This window comes from Balaenoptera ricei, chromosome 15, assembly GCF_028023285.1.
Source record: "Balaenoptera ricei isolate mBalRic1 chromosome 15, mBalRic1.hap2, whole genome shotgun sequence".
NCBI lineage: Eukaryota > Metazoa > Chordata > Mammalia > Artiodactyla > Balaenopteridae > Balaenoptera > Balaenoptera ricei.
In genome coordinates this window covers 81069145-81088286 of record NC_082653.1, presented here as the reverse complement: position 1 = coordinate 81088286, position 19142 = coordinate 81069145, and the positions used below count along the sequence as shown (strand labels likewise).

At 42.0% G+C, this 19142-nt stretch overlaps 2 protein-coding genes across 2 annotated transcripts in view; one reads left to right on the top strand and one right to left on the bottom strand.

Annotated features, from left to right (window-relative positions):
* Positions 1–18812, top strand: part of PRKRIP1 (PRKR interacting protein 1) — a 35690-nt gene extending 16878 nt beyond the window's left edge. Inside the window, exon 6 of the mRNA XM_059897878.1 lies at positions 18332–18812. Within this exon, the coding sequence (XP_059753861.1) occupies positions 18332–18426 (95 nt within the window). The 3' untranslated portion in view covers positions 18427–18812. The remainder of the gene's footprint in view (positions 1–18331) is intronic.
* Positions 15257–15573, bottom strand: LOC132349123 (small nuclear ribonucleoprotein G-like). The gene has a single exon (XM_059897276.1). The coding sequence runs from the start codon at positions 15571–15573 to the stop codon at positions 15388–15390; it is 186 nt and encodes a 61-aa protein (XP_059753259.1). The 3' UTR covers positions 15257–15387.
* Positions 18813–19142: the final 330 nt, after the last annotated feature.

Here is a 19142-nt window from a genome sequence, read left to right as displayed (position 1 = left end):
CCCTGATTCTTCACATGCCGAGTAATTTTCTATGGATCCTGGACATTTTGAATATTATATCATGAGGCTCTGGTCTTGCTGATATTTGTTTTAGCAGACAGTCAACCTGGTTGTGTTTGGAACACAGGTTCTGACCAGCCTTCTGTAGATTGTGGTTCCAGTGTCAGTTTGGTTTTTAAAGCTTTTGCTGTGCTCTCAGATGTGTCCTGTGTGTGCCGCCCAGTGGCCAGTCAGGGTTTAGTTCTTTGAGTTCGGTTCTCAAAGTGTTTGGCATGACGATTAGGGCCAGATCCATGCATGTGCTGTCAGGGCGGGCCCAGGAGTTTACAAACAACTTTATGATGTCTCTTCTAATCCCCTCTCCATGATCTCCCCTGTAGTTCCTGGTTTCTTGGGGCTCCCCTTTTCAGACCTCCAGCCAGAAAGTTGGAGCTTGGGACTTTCCTGGTGGTCCAGTGGCTAAGACTCCAAGCTCCCAATGCAGGGGGCCTGGGTTCAATCCCTCGTCAGGAAACTGGATCCCACATGCCGCAACTAAAAAAGATCCCATATGGGGACTTTCCTGGCGGTCCAATGGCTAAGACTCCAAGCTCCCAATGCAGGGGGCCCGGGTTTGATCCCTGGTCAGGAAACTAGATCCCACATGCCACAACTAAAGGTCCCACATGCCACAACTAAAGGTCCCACATGCCACAACTAAGACCTGGCGCAGCCAAATAAATAAATAAATATTTAAAAAAGAAAAGAAAGTTGGGGCTTTAGTTACCTACTCTGCCACATACTTTGTACAGCTGCCCCTGCATCCAGGGCTGAGTGGTGGGAGGACAGAGAAGAAAAGCAACAGAGTTTGCCCAGCCATCTTAGGACCACAGCTCCTCTGATCAGAGAGGAAGGTTCCCCTCCTTCAGAGTTTTTGCACATGCAAGCCCCTATTGCACCGCAGTCGCTGTGGCCATCCTGACACTGGCAGGATTGCCTGGGAGCTAGGGTGTGAGAGAATGGAGAGAAAAGAAGAAACACAAGAATTTCCCTTCCTCTGAGCATTAGGAGTCCGCTTTCTTACTCCTTGAATCAGAGTAGAAGTTTTCTCTTGGAACTGTGTCTGTGCCCAGTTTCCACTTCTGCGTATTGGATCGCCCTGAGTCCAGGCTGGGGGATACTGGAGGGAAGAAAGAAAAAAAACAGGAAACACAATATTGTTCCAGTGGTACTTTGTATTCTGGTCTTTTTCCCCAGTCTGTGTGCTTTTCAGAGTCCACGCATTCTGTCCAGGTTCTATAGCTGTGTTCAGTGGAGAAACGGGGTCAAATGTGCTTGCTCTGTCTTACCTGGAACCCACCCTCTTATTTGGTTTTTCGAATCCAATTACAGGACTTGACATTTAGCTGTTGCGCATTTCAGCTTGGTGTTATTGGCTCCGTTAATTCAGGTTTCCAAAATCCTTTTGAATTCTGATTCTCGAATTAAGCATGTTACCATGTCAGGGGCAGGACTGATGAACATACCTCCTTTTGTCATTGGTAAAAATGCTGAGCCAGACTGGGCCAGGGCCAGAGCCCTCCAGCATCCACTAGCGAGCTCCATCTAGGCCAACATGGACCTGTTCACAAAACTCTGGGTGGAGTTATTCTCCAGCTAAGAATCAGCTAGACTCACTCTTCTTTCCTCTTACCCACAGAGGTGTCATTCTAAACTAAGATTATTTGAGGTCAGGGAGTAAGTACAGTAGGCATAGATTCTAGGCTCAGCTCTCACTCTGGCTCACCCTGACCTTAGCATCTCCTGTTTGAGCAGAGGGTTTTTTTTAATTTTAGTCTGTAAAATGATAAGCTCTTTTTAGATCTAAAATTCCACAGCTTGATAACTTTGCCAGACACCTTGCTGTAATGAAGATATAGCATATTTGGGCAGCAGGAGGGGCGGTTCCCTCACCAGTAAATCTAAGAACCTTTCAGAACAAGAAACAGGTTAGTTTGCTCTGAGTTTGTACTTAATGAACCTGTAGTGGGTCTTTGGAATCACTTAATAACTTTTTAGTAATCAGCTCTAGAATTGAAGGAGACAGGAGGCAACATCCCAGAGCTGAGGTTTCTTTCTTTTTTTTCTTTTAATATTTATTTATTTATTTGGTTGCGCTGGGTCTTTTAGTTGTGGCAGGCAGGCTCCTTAGTTGCGGCATGCATGTGGGATCTAGTTCCCTAACCAGGGATCGAACCCAGGCCCCCTGCAACTGGGAGCACAGAGTCTTAACCACAGCACCACCAGGGAAGTCCCCAGAGCTGAGGTTTCTTAAATCCCCCTTTTCTAGCCCCTTTTACACATTAGGTGCATGGGATGGTGCAGTTTTCAATCACTTTTCTTTAATTTGCCCAAGGCTATGAAGAGTATATGAGATGGTAGATTTTATCCAGAACCTCTAACCTGTTTAAAACGGCCTTGTGCCCTCTCACTGGGTCTCCCCCATCCTGAGCTTCACTTCTATCAGAAAGATAGATGTTTGTGCCCATGTTGCATCATAGTAGCACAGTGTTCTTTCAAACTGAGGGATGTGATCCTTTACTCACTGGGTCATGAAATCAACTTAGAGGTTACAGATGTTGGTTTTTTCATGGTTTTTTCAAACATGCATAAAGTAGACTAGAAAATATCAGAATGCATCACACCCTGAATAACTGTTTTGTGTAATTTTCTTTCATTTTCTATGTGGGCTGTGGGCTGCAGTCAAACAGATTTGAAAATCATTGTTATGACACATGAGCCCTGCTCTTCTACTTGTGAAGTTAGCACCTGTACCTATTAAAAAAATGATTAGTAATAATACATGGTTGTATATGCTTCGCACCAAATGAGCTGGATGGAGAGTGCTATAGGGATAACTTCCTAAAGATGGTTTGTGTGCCGTTTACCTCACCCTCTCAGCTTCCTTCCTTATTTTTCATTTTGTGGAAGGGAAAGTAGGTTTTCTAGATGGTTGAAGTGAACAGAAACTTAATGTGATAATCAGTTGTGCCACAAGGTGGCTTCTGTGCGCTTCTGGGTTCTTGAGGGACTTGGAGATAAATTACTCGAGCTTTTTGGCTCTTCTCCTATAAAGTGGTAAGGGGCAGCTGGCTAGGAGTTCCGTTCTGTTGTTGGAGAGGAAATATCCCCACTTGTTGTCCGTGCTGGTCCAGCAGTTCAGTGAAGACGCCCTGCAGTGTGGGACTTGTCTGAATGATACCACAGGATGGTGTTAAGCCAGTTTGGATTATTGTGACGCCTTGAACTCCCAAAACGATGTATTCTGATACCAGTGTTACTTATCCTGACACAGGCTCACCTACCAGAGAAACCCAGGGTGACCTTAAGGTGATTTGTTACTAAGTACGTCAAGGGCAGTTTCTTGACGGTGGCGGGGAGGAGAGAAATAGGTGAGGGAGATTGAGGTACAAACTTTTCAGTTACAAAATAAATGAGTCACAGCTATGAAATGTGTAAGTGTGGGGAATATTGTCAGTAACTGTGTAATATCTTTGTATGGTGTCAGATGACAGCTAGATTTATCGTGGTGATCATTTTGAAATGTATAGAAATATTGAATCACTGTGTTGTGTACCAGGAACTAATATAGTGTTGTAGGTCGATTATACTTCAAAAACAAGCAAACAAACACTCATAGGAAAAGAGATCAGATTTGTGGTTACAGAGGTGGGTGAATGGGAGGAAAGGGAATTAGATGAAGGTAGTCAAAAGGTACAAACTTCTGGTTCCAAGATAAGTACTGGAGATGTAATGTACAACATGATAAAGATAATTAATACTGCTGTACATTATGAATGAAAGTTGTTAAGAGATTTCTCATCAAAAGCAAGAATTTTTTTTCTGTCTCTTTAATGCTGTATCTGTATGAGATGATGGCTGTCCACTAAACCTGTTGTAATCATTTCAGAACTGGGGGTGGGGGGAAGCAGTTTCCCAGCCTCAGCACTGTTGGCACTTTGGGCCAGATGATTCTTTGTTGTAAGGGACTATGTATATCCTGTTCATTGTAGGATGTTGAAGGGCATCATGGCTTCTGCCCACTAGATGCCAGCAGCACCCACCCTCCCCTCAGTCATTGACAATCAAAAATGTCTCCAGACATTGCCAAGTGTTCCCTCGTGGGGGAGGGGGGCCACATTGTCCCCAGCTAATAAAATTCATATCTCAGCTGGTATCTGGTGTTTGGAAGGCACTCAATTTATGTGGGGTTTTTTTTTTATTAATTAATTAATTATGGCTGCGCTGGGTCTTTGTTGCTGCACGCAGGATTTCTCTAGTTGCGGCGAGCAGGGGCTACTGTTCATTGCAGTGTGCGGGCTTCTTGTTGCGGTGGCTTCTCTTGTTGAGCACGGGCTCTAAGCACGCGGGCTTCAGTAGTTGTGGCACGCGGGCTCAGTATTTGTGGCTCGCAGGCTCTAGCACAGGCTCAGTAGTTGTGCCCGCGCTCCATTGCTCTGCGGCATGTGGGATCTTCCCAGACCAGGGCTCGAACCCGTGTCCCCTGCACTGGCAGGCGGATTCTTAACCGCTGTGCCACCAGGGAAGCCCCTCAATTTATGTTTTGGATTGAACTATTTGTTTCAGTGCCAAAACTCTTATACATATTATATTGGAAAACTATCCATAGCCTTTGTGTCTTTTGAGAATAAAGGTAATTAATATATGATCATTTTAGAAATTTTTAGAATATGCAGAAAATAAAGTCAAAAGTAAAAATTATCCATAATTCTTACTAAAAATAATCACTTTAACATTTTCACGTTTTTTATTTCAATTTTAATATTTATTATATATATCTATATAATTATCATATTTACAGTTGTCCTACTTTTTCATACAACATTGTATCACATTTTCCCATGTCCTTGCAATTCCATAGTACAAAAGGATTTTTTTCCCTAGCGTAATCATTCATCTGTTTGTTTGTTTGTTTTTGCTTTGTTTTTTTATTTTTTTGTCTGAGTTAAGTCTCATTTGCGGCATGCGGGATCTTTCGTTGTGGTGTGGGCTCTTCATTGCGCGCGAAGCCTTCTCTAGTTGTGGCGTGTAGGTTTTCTCTTCTCTAGTTGTAGCGCACAGGCTCCAGGATGCATGGGCTCTATAGTTGTGGCGCGCGGGCACCAGAGCACTTGGGCTTTGTAGTTCGTGGCACGCAGGCTCTCTAGTTGAGGCACGCGAGCTCAATAGTTGCGGCATGCGGGCTTAGCTGCCCCGCGGCATATAGGAACCTAGTTCCCCCGACCAGGGATCCAACCCACGTCCCCTGCATTGGAAGGGCTTCTTTACCACTGGACCAGCTTCTTTACCACTGGACCACCAGGGAAGTCCCCATTCATCTGGTTTTTTTTTTTTTTTTTTTTGATATTCTAGTTCCTTTGAATTTGTATATAAATTTAATTTTTTGGCTTTTTTAATGACATACAGTTGACTTACAATATTATATTAGTTTCAGGTATACAACATAGTGATTAGATATTTTTATAGACTAGACTCCAAAAAAAGGTGCTACAATATACTGACTATATACCCTGTACTGTACATTACATATTTTTTTTTTCACACACACACACTGTATTTTATTTTTACAAGAGATAAGTAGACTGACACCAAGCATTGTACATGGATGACCACAACAAAAGCAACAATGATTGCAATTACCAAACATGAAACACACTCATACTATGTCATAATATTGACATTCAGTCCAGTAATCCTCCACTGTAACAGCTCCTTTACTTTGCAGTGAAAATTGATTTGTATATTCTTTGCCTCTGAGTCCTTGTGGGATTTTTTTTTTTTTTAATTCAGACAGAAAGTCACAAAAATTATACTCATCCTCATCAGTTCACTCAGTCCCATGTAATTAATTTTTTTTTTCATCTTGATCTTTTGTTAGCACTTTTATGAGTTCATCAGTTTTTCATTAGAGTTCTGAAAATGCTTATTCATTCAGTTCAGCAGTACAGTCAGTTACCAGAAACCTGTACTTGTCAGTCTTTTCCATGAATTTCTTGAAGATGAAAGCCTTTTATAGGAACATATTTGCAAAAGCATCAGAGTACACCCAGAACTGTCTGTAAATGACAAAAGACTTAAAAATGACCACTGTTAAAGATTTGATGAAAGTTCATAATAATGCAGTTGACAAGAAAATTAGTTATTTCTGAGATACACATTTTAAAGTAATAACTAGGATTATTACTTATAACATTATACCAGAACATATAAGATTTTTAGAAATTTCATGTAATGTCTGAAACATTTATATTAACATATTTCCATACATATTTCCATACAAATACAAATATAAGATTTTTAGAAATTTCATGTAATGTCTGAAACATTTATATTAACATATTTCCATACAAATAACCCAATGAAAGTTTAGTATTAGTTGTTTTGTTTGTTTGTTGTTTTATACTGCAGGTTCTTATTAGGCATCAATTTTATACACATCAGTGTATACATGTCAATCCCAATCGCCCAATTCAGCACACCACCATCCCCACCCCACCGCAGTTTTCCCCCCTTGGTGTCCATATGTCCATTCTCTACATCTGTGTCTCAATTTCTGCCCTGCAAACTGGCTCATCTGTACCATTTTTCTAGGTTCCACATACATGCATTAATATACGATATTTGTTTTTCTCTTTCTGACTTACTTCACTCTGTATGACAGTCTCTAGATCCATCCACTTCTCAACAAATGACTCGATTTCGTTCCTTTTTATGGCTGAGTAATATTCCATTGTATATATGTACCACAACTTCTTTATCCATTCGTCTGTTGATGGGCATTTAGGTTGCTTCCATGACCTGGCTATTGTAAATAGTGCTGCAATGAACATTGGGGTGCATGTGTCTTTTTGAATTATGGTTTTCTCTGGGTATATGCCCAGTAGTGGGATTGCTGGATCATATGGTAATTCTATTTTTAGTTTTTTAAGGAATACCCATACTGTTCTCCATAGTGGCTGTATCATTTTACATTCCCACCAACAGTGCAAGAGGGTCCCCTTTTCTCCACAGCTCTCTAGCATTTGTTGTTTGTAGATTTTCTGATGATGCCCATTCTAACTGGTGTGAGGTGATACCTCATTGTAGTTTTGATTTGCATTTCTCTAATAATTAGTGATGTTGAGCATCTTTTCATGTGCTTCGTGGCCGTCTGTATGTCTTCTTTGGAGAAATGTCTATTTAGGTCTTCTGCCCATTTTTGGATTGGGGTGTTTGTTTCTTTAATATTGAGCTGCATGAGCTGTTTATATATTTTGGAGATTAATCCTTTGTCCGTTGATTCGTTTGCAAATATTTTCTCCCATTCTGAGGGTTGTCTTTTCGTCTTGTTTATGGTTTCCTTTGCTTTCCAAAAGCTTTGAAGTTTCATTAGGTCCCATTTGTTTATTTTTGTTTTTATTTCCATTACTCTAGGAGGTGGATCAAAAAAGATCTTGCTGTGATTTATGTCAAAGAGTGTTCTTCCTATGTTTTCCTCTAAGAGTTTTATAGTGTCCAGTCTTATATTTAGGTCTCTAATCCATTTTGAGTTTATTTTTGTGTATGGTGTTAGGGAGTATTCTAATTTCATTCTTTTACATGTAGCTATCCAGTTTTCCCAGCACCACTTATTGAAGAGACTGTCTTTTCTCCATTGTATATCTTTGCCTCCTTTGTCATAGATTAGTTGACCATAGGTGCTTGGGTTAATCTCTGGGCTTTCTATCTTGTTCCATTGATCTATGTTTCTGTTTTTGTGCCAGTACCATATTGTCTTGATTACTGTAGCTTTGTAGTAGAGTCTGAAATCAGGGAGTCTGATTCCTCCAGCTCCATTTTTTTGCCTCAAGACTGCTTTGGCTATTCGGGGTCTTTTGTGTCTCCATACAAATTTTAAGATGATTTGTTCTAGTTCCGTAAAAAATGCCATTGGTAATTTGATAGGGATTGCATTGAATCTGTAGATTGCTTTGGGTAGTATACTCATTTTCACAATGTTGATTCTTCCAATCCAAGAACATGGTATATCTCTCCATCTGTTGGTATCATCTTTAATTTCTTTCATCAGTGTCTTATAGTTTTCTGCATACAGGTCTTTTGTCTCCCTAGGTAGGTTTATTCCTAGGTATTTTATTCTTTTTGTTGCAATGGTAAATGGGAGTGTTTCCTTAATTTCTCTTTCAGATTTTTCATCATTAGTGTATAGGAATGCAAGAGATTTCTGTGCATTAATTTTGTATCCTGCAACTTTACCATATTCATTAATTAGCTCTAGCAGTTTTCTGGTGGCAGTTTTAGGATTCTCTATGTATAGTATCATGTCATCTGCAAACAGTGACAGTTTTACTTCTTCTTTTCCAATTTGTATTCCTTTTATTTCTTTTTCTTCTCTGATTGCCGTGGCTAGGACTTCCAGAACTATGTTGAATAATAGTGGTGAGAGTGGACATCCTTGTCTCGTTCCTGATCTTAGAGGAAATGCTTTCAGTTTTTCACCATTGAGAATGATGTTTGCTGTGGGTTTGTCATATATGGCCTTTATTATGTTGAGGTAGGTTCCCTCTATGCCCACTTTCTGGAGAGTTTTTATCAGAAATGGGTGTTGAATTTTGTCGAAAGCTTTTTCTGCATCTATTGAGATGATCATATGGTTTTTATTCTTCAATTTGTTAATATGGTGTATCACATTGATTGATTTGCGTATATTGAAGAATCCTTGCATCCCTGGGATAAATCCCACTTGATCGTGGTGTATGATCCTTTTAATGTGTTGTTGGATTCTGTTTGCTAGTATTTTGTTGAGGATTTTTGCATCTTTATTCATCAGTGATATTGGTCTGTAATTTTCTTTTTTTGTAGTGTCTTTGTCTGGTTTTGGTATCAGGGTGATGGTGGCCTCATAGAATGAGTTTGGGAGTGTTCCTTCCTCTGCAATTTTTTGGAAGAGTTTGAGAAGGATAGGTGTTAGCTCTTCTCTAAATGTTTGATAGAATTCACCTGTGAAGCCATCTGGTCCTGGACTTTTGTTTGTTGGAAGATTTTTAATCACAGTTTCAATTTCATTACTTGTGATTGGTCTGTTCATATTTTCTGTTTCTTCCTGGTTCAGTCTTGGAAGGTTATACCTTTCTAAAAATTTGTCCATTTCTTCCAGGTTGTCCATTTTATTGGCATAAAGTTGCTTGTAGTAGTCTCATAGGATGCTTTGTATTTCTGCAGTGTGTGTTGTAACTTCTCCTTTTTCATTTCTGATTTTATTGATTTGAGTCCTCTCCCTCTTTTTCTTGATGAGTCTGGCTAATGGCTTATCAATTTTGTTTATCTTCTCAAAGAACCAACTTTTAGTTTTATTGATCTTTGCTATTGTTTTCTTTGTTTCTATTTCATTTATTTCTGCTCTGATCTTTATGATTTCTTTCCTTCTGCTAACTTTGGGTTTTGTTTGTTCTTCTTTCTCTAGTTTCTTTAGGTGTAAGGTTAGATTGTTTATTTGAGATTTTTCTTGTTTCTTTAGGTAGGCTTGTATAGCTATAAACTTCCCTCTTAGAACTGCTTTCGCTGCATCCCATAGGTTTTGGATCGTCGTGTTTTCATTGTCATTTGTCTCTAGGTATTTTTTGATTTCCTCTTTGATTTCTTCAGTGATCTCTTGGTTATTTAGTAACGTATTGTTTAGCCTCCATGTGTTTGTCTTTTTTACGTTTTTTTCCCTGTAATTCATTTCTAATCTCATAGCGTTGTGGTCAGAAAAGATGCTTGATATGATTTCAGTTTTCTTAAATTTACTGAGGCTTGATTTGTGACCCAAGATGTGATCTATCCTGGAGAATGTTCCGTGCGCACTTGAGAAGAACGTGTAATCTGCTGTTTTTGGATGGAATGTCCTATATATATCAATTAAATCTATCTGGTCTATTGTGTCATTTAAAGCTTCTGTTTCCTTATTTATTTTCATTTTGGGTGATCTGTCCATTGGTGTAAGTGAGGTGTTAAAGTCCCCCACTATGATTGTGTTACTGTCAATTTCCTCTTTTATAGCTGTTAGCAGTTGCCTTATGTATTGAGGTGCTCCTATGTTGGGTGCATATATATTTATAATTGTTATATCTTCTTCTTGGATTGATCCCTTGATCATTATGTAGTGTCCTTCCTTGTCTCTTGTAACATTCTTTATTTTAAAGTCTATTTTACCTGATATGAGTATAGCTACTCCAGCTTTCTTTTGATTTCCATTTGCATGGAATATCTTTTTCCATCCCCTCACTTTCAGTCTGTATGTGTCCCTAGGTCTAAAGTGGGTCTCTTGTAGACAGCATATATATGGGTCTTGTTTTTGTATCCATTCAGCCAGTCTATGTCTTTTGGTTGGGGCATTTAATCCATTCACGCTTAAGGTAATTATCGATATGTATGTTCCTATGACCATTTTCTTAATTGTTTTGGGTTTGTTTTTGTAGGTCCTTTACTTCTCTTGTGTTTCCCACTTAGAGAAGTTCCTTTAGCATTTGTTGTAGAGCTGGTTTGGTGGTGCTGAATTCTCTTAGCTTTTGCTTGTCTGTAAAGCTTTTGATTTCTCCATCAAATCTAAATGAGATCCTTGCCGGGTAATCTTGGTTGTAGGTTCTTCCCTTTCATCACTTTAAGTATATCATGCCACTCCCTTCTGGCTTGCAGAGTTTCTGCTGAGAAATCAGCTGTTAACCTTATGGGAGTTCCCTTGTATGTTATTTGTCGTTTTTCCCTTGCTGCTTTCAATAATTTTTCTTTGTGTTTAATTTTTGCCACTTTGATTACTATGTGTCTCGGCGTGTTTCTCCTTGGGTTTATCCTGTATGGGACTCTCTGCGCTTCCTGGACTTGGGTGGCTATTTCCTTTCCCATGTTAGGGAAGTTTTCGACTATAATCTCTTCAAATATTTTCTCTGGTCCTTTCTCTCTCTCTTCACCTTCTGGGACCCCTATATTGCGAATGTTGTTGCGTTTAATGTTGTCCCAGAGGTCTCTTAAGCTGTCTTCATTTCTTTTCATTCTTTTTTCTTTAGTCTGTTCCGCAGCAGTGAATTCCACCATTCTGTCTTCCAGGTCACTTATCCGTTCTTCTGCCTCAGTTATTCTGCTATTGATTCCTTCTAGTGTAGTTTTCATTTCAGTTATTGTATTGGTCATCTCTGTTTGTTTGTTCTTTAATTCTTCTAGGTCTTTGTTAATCATTTCTTGCATCTTCTCAATCTTTGCCTCCATTCTTATTCCGAGGTCCTGGATCATCTTCACTATCATTATTCTGAATTCTTTTTCTGGAAGGTTGCCTATCTCCACTTCATTTAGTTGTTTTTCTGGGGGTTTTTTCTTGTTCCTTCATCTGGTACATAGCCCTCTGCCTTTTCATCTTGTCTATCTTTCTGTAACTGTGGTTTTTGGTCCACAGGCTGCAGGATTGTAGTTTTTCTTGCTTCTGCTGTCTGCCCTCTGGTGGTTGAGGCTATCTAAGAGGCTTGATGGGAGGCTCTGGCGGTGGGTAGAGCTGACTGTTGCTGTGGCGGTCAGAGCTCAGTAAAACTTTAATCCACTTGACTGTTGATCGGTGGGGCTGGGTTCCCTCCCTGTTGGTTGTTTGGCCTGAGGCAACCCAACACTGGAGCCTACCTGGGCTCTTTGGTGGGGTTAATGGCAGACTCTGGGAGGGCTCACGCCAAGGAGCACTTCCCAGAACCTCCGCTGCCAGAGTCCTTGTCCCCACAGTGAAACAGAGCCACCCCCCGCCTCTGCAGGAGACCCCCCAACACCAGCAGGTAGGTCTGGTTCAGTCTCCCCCAGGGTCACTGCTCCTTCCCCTGGGTCCCGATGCGCACACTACTTTGTGTGTGCCCTCCAAGAGTGGGGTCTCTGTTTCCCCCAGTCCTGTCGAAGTCCTGCAATCAATTCCCACTAGGCTTCAAAGTCTGATTCTCTAGGAATTCCTCCTCCCGTTGCCGGACCCCCAGGTTGGGAAGCCTGACGTGGGGCTCAGAACCTTCACTCCAGTGGGTGGACTTCTGTGTTATAAGTGTTCGCCAGTCTGTGAGTCACCCACCCAGCAGTTATGGGATTCGATTTTACTCTGATTGCGCCCCTCCTACCGTCTCACTGTGGCTTCTCCTCTGTCCTTGGACGTGGGGTATCCTCCTTGGTGAAGTCCAGGGTCTTCCTGTCAATGATTGTCCAGCAGACAGTTGTGATTCTGGTGCTCTCACAAGAGGGAGTTAGAGCAAGTCCTTCTACTCCGCCATCTTGGTTAATCCCCCTCATCTGGTTTTTTTAAAAAAGTTAACATCAGTTTCAATTACACTCAGTGGCATTTTACCTAGTATTCCTATAGTCTAAATAAAATCTCAGATTCTTAGATTTTAAAATTTTATGTAAACAGTAGCATAAGAGTAATGGAAAAAGCTCAAATATTATCATCCTCATAGATCAACTTTCTTTCTGTCCATTTTCTTTTAATCTCTCCATATGTACGTCATTTGTATGTAATGATAATTGTAGTGTATGAGCAGTTTCCACTTTGCTTGTTTTTATTTAACATTATAAGCATTTCTGGTCCTTCATAATTTTTTCAGTGACTGATAATATCCAGCAATTGACATGCCATGATACACCTAACACTTTCCCTTTTCTTAGACGTTAGATTGATTCCAGTTTTTCTCTTTAGAAGATATTTTACTGAATTTATGCACCTGTCTCCCTTCCCTCTTTCTGGGTCATTTCCTTGAGATAAATTTCCAGCAGTGGGAATTATTAGATCACAGAGTGTAAAAAGAGTTCTTGGCTCTTGAAATGTATTGCCAGTTTCTTTCCAAAGGAGTAATACCAGTTTTTACTGCCATCAACAGTGTGCAATGGTGTACACTTTTATCATATCCTTGCCATATTCCTCCACATGGATAAGAATGTGATTTCTGAGGAAGTCAAGGTCTCATTGAGGATTTAGTAAAAAACCTTACAAAAATATAGATCCAGGGGACTTCCCTGGTGGTACAGTGGGTAAGACTCCGTGCTCCCAATGCAGGGGGCCCAGGTTCGATCCCTGGTCGGGGAACTAGATCCCACACGCATGCCGCAGCTAAGACGTCCGCATGCTGCAACGAAGAGCCCGCATGCTGCAACTAAGACCCAGCACAGCCAATCAGTCAATATCTATCTATATCTGCAGATGTGGCAGGACGATGGTAGCAGCCTCCACTCTCTTCCCATCCCACCCCCGACGCCGCCCACCTTGAACAGCCTCCAAAGCTCTTTTTAAGACAGAGGTTGGATTGTCATTCATTCTTCTGCTTGTATAATAACAATACTTAGCATTTATTGAACATTTATTGTGTAGCCCCAGTTCTAAGGTGCTTTGCAGGTATTAACTAACATAATCCTCACAGCGGCCCTGTGAGATAGGCAGTGATGTTATCCCCATTTTACAGTTGACCTTAGGGACCAAGTGGTAATGGCACCCGTAGAACTAGCGGGAGTGAGTGACAGGCTGGGATTTGATCCCAGATAATGGGTCTCCACTGGCCTTGTGCTTACCTGCGGGGTGATCCTGCTTGAAACCTAGTCAGTAGCTCCTGCATTCCTGCCCTTTCTGGTCTCTCCACCATTTTGTTCTGGCCACTCCCTTCCACGTGTCCTCTACCCTCGCCAAGCTTAACATCTCTATTCTCCCACCTCTGCTCGTGCTTAGGCCTCTGAGCTCTTTTTCGTTTTCATGCTACCCGACTCCCCATCTGCTTGGAAAACTTCTCATCTTGTACCTTCCTCTCTTTGTAAAGCCTTTCCTAACCTCCCTCCCCACCCAGCCTCCACCTTGCTCCACAGGGTTTTGCACATACTTGGTTACAGAATCTGCTGAATCACATACGTGCTTACCTATTCAGTTGCAATCTCAGTTCCATGAGGGTAGACAGTGTCTTTTTTTTTTTAAATAAACTTTGTTTTAGAATGATTTTAGATTTACAGAAATATTATGAAGATAGTATAGTACAAAGAATTCCCATATACCCAGTTTCCTCTGTTAACATTTTAAGTTAATGTGGTTCATTTGTCACAACTAATGAACCACTGTTGATACATGTAGTAGCTAAAGTCCATACTTTATATTTCCTTAATTTTTAACTAATGCCTTTTTCTTGTTCCAGAATCCCATGTAGGATATCACATTACATTTAGTCATCATGTAGCCTTAGGCTCTTGTTAGCTCTGACAGTTTCTCAGACTTTGTTTTGATGACCTTGAGAGTTTTGAGGGTCAGATGTTCTGTAGAATGTCCCTCAGTTGGGATTTGTCTGACGTTTTTCTCATGAGTTATTTATTTTTGGGAGGAAGACCACAGAGATAAAGTACCATTCTTAGGTCAGGGCTGGGTGCTTGTCAAGATGGCTTGTCACAGTTGATGTTGCCCTTGATCACCTGCTCAGGCAGTGCTCTTCAGGGTTCTCTGTGTAAAGTGACTCTTTTCTTCCCCTTCCCACACTATGCTCTTTGGAAAGAAATCACTATGCGTAGCCCATACTTAAGGAGTGGCGGGTTATACAGCCCCTCCATGAGGGCAGAGTAGCTACATAAGCTATTTGAAATTGTTCTGCATGGATTTGTCTTCTCCCTCATTTCTTTATATCAGTATGGACTCTGGGATATTTATTTTATACTTTAGGTTTAATCCAGTACTACTTTATTTTCTTGCCTAAACTCTTCCAGCTTTAGCCATTGGGAGCTCTTTCAGATGGCCCCTGTGTCCCTTTTACATACTTCCATTATTGGTGGAGTTTTGAGGGGTTTTGTTTTGTTTTTAACAGCATTTCCTTAGTTCCTGGTACTAACAAGATAGTCCAGACTTGTCTTGTGTATTTCCTGTCCGTAACCTAGAATCAGCTATTTCTCTGAGTCCTGTTTCTTTTTATTGGAGAATGAAATGATTTTGTTGAATTACCAAATGGCTTGAATGTGCAGCAGATTCCTAGGTTTCTCCTTTTTTAGAGAGATACTTCCAGGCCCCAACAACCTGTCTCCGACACACGGGAAACAATTGTTTAATATTAATTGAGGCACTGCATTTTCAGGAGCTTCTCAGGCACACGGAGCGCTCTGAGTCTCCTCTGTCAGTCAGCACTTCAGGCGTACGGACACGCCATTCCACAAACATCCAGGTTAATGAGTATTTTCCTGGGGTTTTTTTTTTCACTATTACAAAAGTTTATTTAATAAAAATGTTCAGTAATAAAATGTACACGAGCCAGTTTTTATCATAGTAAAATGTGGAGGGGACATGTGGAAGCAGTTGATTTCTCTGGTGAACACAGCCATTGTTCATACTGGTTCCAGGGCTTCTAACATGGTACTGTTTCCTCATATCACCACCACTCCAGTATTGTTCTGTTGCCCACTAGTTGCCATCTCCACACATTCATCTATCACAAGATTCATAAAGGGATCAAAGCCCCACAATATTCCTTGGACATGTCTGCCACCATTTAATTTTAGTGATAACTTCTCCATAAATTTCTTCCACTCAGGAGGGTGAGCCTTGCTCATGATGTCTACTCGGTGAGCTCAAAGATGCCTCCTGTTTTACTGTCTCTTTAAGATCAGAATGAAAGATCAAAGCCTATGTTCTTGTCCTGCTGTGTTCAGATCTCTATGGATATGGTTGGTGGTTCTTAGAGAGGCTTGAGGCTGACCAAGTATGACTAAGTTATGGAACAAAACAGGTAATCAGCAGTTTCGGCCTTGGAGCCCAGGTTCTAGAGCAGAGCTCCCCCGCTGGTATATGGGGAATGGACTACACATGGCAGAGACCCTGATCCCCTTGCCTTCAGGGTGGAGACTGTGAGTGCCCATGGCCTTGGACCAGTTGCCCCACATGCCATAGAAATACTGTCCTTTTCCATGAGTGCCATGACATGAGAGCGCTTAGGGAGTTCTGCCCTAGGAGTTCAGGGAGCTCAGAGCTATGTTTTTGATCCATCTATAGTTTTTCACTCAGTCTCTGCATAGCATTTCCTCCCTCCCTCCCTCCCTCCCTCCCTTCCCTCTCTCCCCTCTCTCTCTTCCTTTCTTTCTCTTTTTTTTCTTTCTTCCCCTCCTTTTTTTTTAATTTTGGTAAAATACACATAACACAGAATTCACCATCTTAACCATTTTTAAGTGTACAGTTCAGTGGCACTAAATACATTCAAATTGTGCAACCATTATCATCATCATCATCTATTCCCATAACTCTTTTCATCTTGTAAAACACAAACTATATCTTTTAAACAACAATTCCCCATTTCCTGCTCCTCCCAGCACTGGCGACCACCCCTTCTACTTTGTCTCTGAATTTGGCTACTCTAAGTACCTCCTATAAGAGAGATCATACAGTATTTGTCATTCTGTGACTGGCCTGTTTCACTCAGCATAATGTTCTCAGGGTTCATCCATGTTGCAGCCTGTGTCAGAATTTTTTTCCTTTTTAAGGCTGAATCATTGCACTGTATGAGTAGACCACATTTTCCTTATCCATTCAGTATGCTCACCTCATTCCTGTTTTCACCTCATTTTTCTTTTTTATTTTATATTGGAGTATAGTTGATTTATAATGTTGTGTTAGTTTCAGGTGTACAGCAAAGTGATTCAGTTATACATATATCTATTCTTTTTCAGATTCTTTTCCCATATAGGTTATTACAGAGTATTGAGTAGAGTTCCCTGTGCTATATAGTAGGTCCTTGTTGGTTATCTATTTTATATATAGTAGTGTGTATATGTTAATCCCAACCTCCTAATTTATCCCTCCCCCCTTCCCTTTTGGTAACCATAAGTTTGTTTTCGAAGTCTGTTTCTGTTTTGTAAATAAGTTCATTTGTATCATTTTTTTTTAGATTCCACGTATAAGTGATATCATATAGTATTTGTCTTTCTCTGTCTGACTTACTTCACTTAGTATGATAATCTCTAGGTCCATCCATGTTGCTGTAGATGGCATTATCTCATTCTTTTTTATGGCTGTCATGTCATTTTTCTTTTGCCTCTGTTTCCTTATGCATTTCTGCAGGCAAGGTACCAGAGGCTTGAAAGTCAGATAGTCCAGGCTTGAATCCTAGGTCCTGGTTTTATTGATTATGAGACCTCGGTTAACAGATTACTTAACCTCTCTGAGCTTTATTCCTCATCTGTAAGATGGATATAGAGGAGTGTTACTTATCTCATAGACTGCTGTTTAGAGTTAAGACGGTACGTATATGCAAAGACAGTAAGCACAGTGCCTGGCACATAATAGGTGTTCAGCAAATCTTAGCTACTAAAGCGTGCTCATCATTTGTTCTTTCAGAATTTCTTGTTCTTTTTGGCATGAGGTTAAGATGGAGGAAAACCCTAAATAATTAAATCATAGAGATGATGTCAACCCCTTGCCATGAGTGCTCTCCAGTGTCCCGTCCTAGGGTATGCAGGTGACTGTGCTGTGCCCTGGGCACCCCCAGGCCTTGAAGCTCTTCGGCCCTGTGACAACAGCAGTAGCAAAGCTCTGGTGTCTGTGGGCCCTGGGATGCTGGAGTGAGTTTCTGCATGTCTGCAGGAGGAGGCCCACGGTGCCTGCAAGTGGCCTCCTGGCGTGGACGGGGAGCTGGAGGACTGGTGTGGGCTCTGCCTCATCCCAGCTCTCGCCTGCCGCCCTGCTCCCAAGAAGAGGGGAGGAGTTGGGAACAAGCTGCCTTTGTGCTCTGCTCTCAGCCAGCTCAGCTGCACTGAGGGTACTGGCAGACCGCCAGGGTAGACACTGGGATTCAGAGCTGCACGTGGAGTGTCAGAGGCTTTCTGCGTCTGTGGGAAGAGCCGGGAAGCCGACATACTGGTAGGCAGAGCCCTCTGCTACAAGGTTTTTGAGACTCCTTTTGCAGACTGGGGTGAGAGCTGGAGACGTCAGCAGGAGTGTTGTCAGCCTAGCGCTAAATGTTAAAGGGCTGCTGTGGACGTCGCCCTGCCAAGGTGACAGACTTTGGGGGATCATATAAAAGGCAGTGAGGCCTGATTTGTGGGGCGTCAGGATCTCATGTGTGCTGGACCTTTTCATGAGGAGGAGGCCTGCCCTCCAGCAGTGGTAAGGTCAGTTCTGTGACTGGCCCTCTCTACCCGGGAGGGGCAGTGGGGACTGGTGGACATGAGGGCCTCTCGGGCTCCTCTCTGTACAGTCCAAGAACAGCTGGTTCCTGGCTTTTCCTGAGCAGTCCTTTCTTGGAGTACCCCTTGATTCGCTAATCAGGGGATACTCTAAGATTTGTATCTCTCTAATCCAAATGTCGTGTGATTACAGGATCCAGTCAGTCCCAGGAGCAGCCATCCAGTGGCTCTGAGGCGGCATCTGGAACAGAGGAGGAGGACGAGGCCAGTTTCATCATGGGGCGATGACGATGTTGGCCACGGCAGCTGTCTGGAGCCTGGCCCGCTCTGTGACCGGGACCTCAGAAAAGCCTCCACAGGCCTCAAGGGGAAGGGAGCAACCTCTGTTCCAGCTCATTTTCCCTCCCAAAGCCTCACTGGATAGAAGCAAGTAGGAGTCCACCCTAAGGGCTCACAGCCCCCCTGTTGGCAGGACTGGGCCTGTGGGCGAGAGGACCGTCTCCTGGATGCTCGAGGGCACTGCCAGGCAGGGTTCGCTAACGTTCTCGCTGCAAGGGGGGGAGATGTGTGACCTGGTCCCCCTGCTGCCTGTTCTCACGTAATTGGACACTGATGTGTTTGGGGCTGGTTTCTGTGAAGCAAATGTTTATTTAGTAAAGAACAGAAAAACTTTAGGTTTTGTTCGGACCTGTGAATGTTAATTACAGAAACTGTAGAGAAGGCTGTGAAACGACATGAGAGGGATGGGGCCTGTTCCCAGACTCGTTGAAGGAAATGGCCTTGGCTGTGGAGCTAATTCTCACTGCAGGGCATGTGACCTCCATTTCCTTCAACGGAGAGTGCGGACTGCACCCCAGAACACGTGCTCCCTCCCAGCACACATGTGCAGAGGGAGATGTGGGACTAAACTGGGGCTGAGCCAGAAGAGAGGACCTTAACGTGTGAGAGGAGCTTTGGAAAAACAACCGGTGAGTAGAAAATAAGCAGGTAGAGAATCCAGCCTG

What these genes read in the sequence shown, in the direction of transcription:
- LOC132349123 (XM_059897276.1), bottom strand. Translation starts at nt 15,573, where the DNA reads ATGAGCAAGGCTCACCCTCCTGAGTGGAAGAAATTTATGGAGAAGTTA.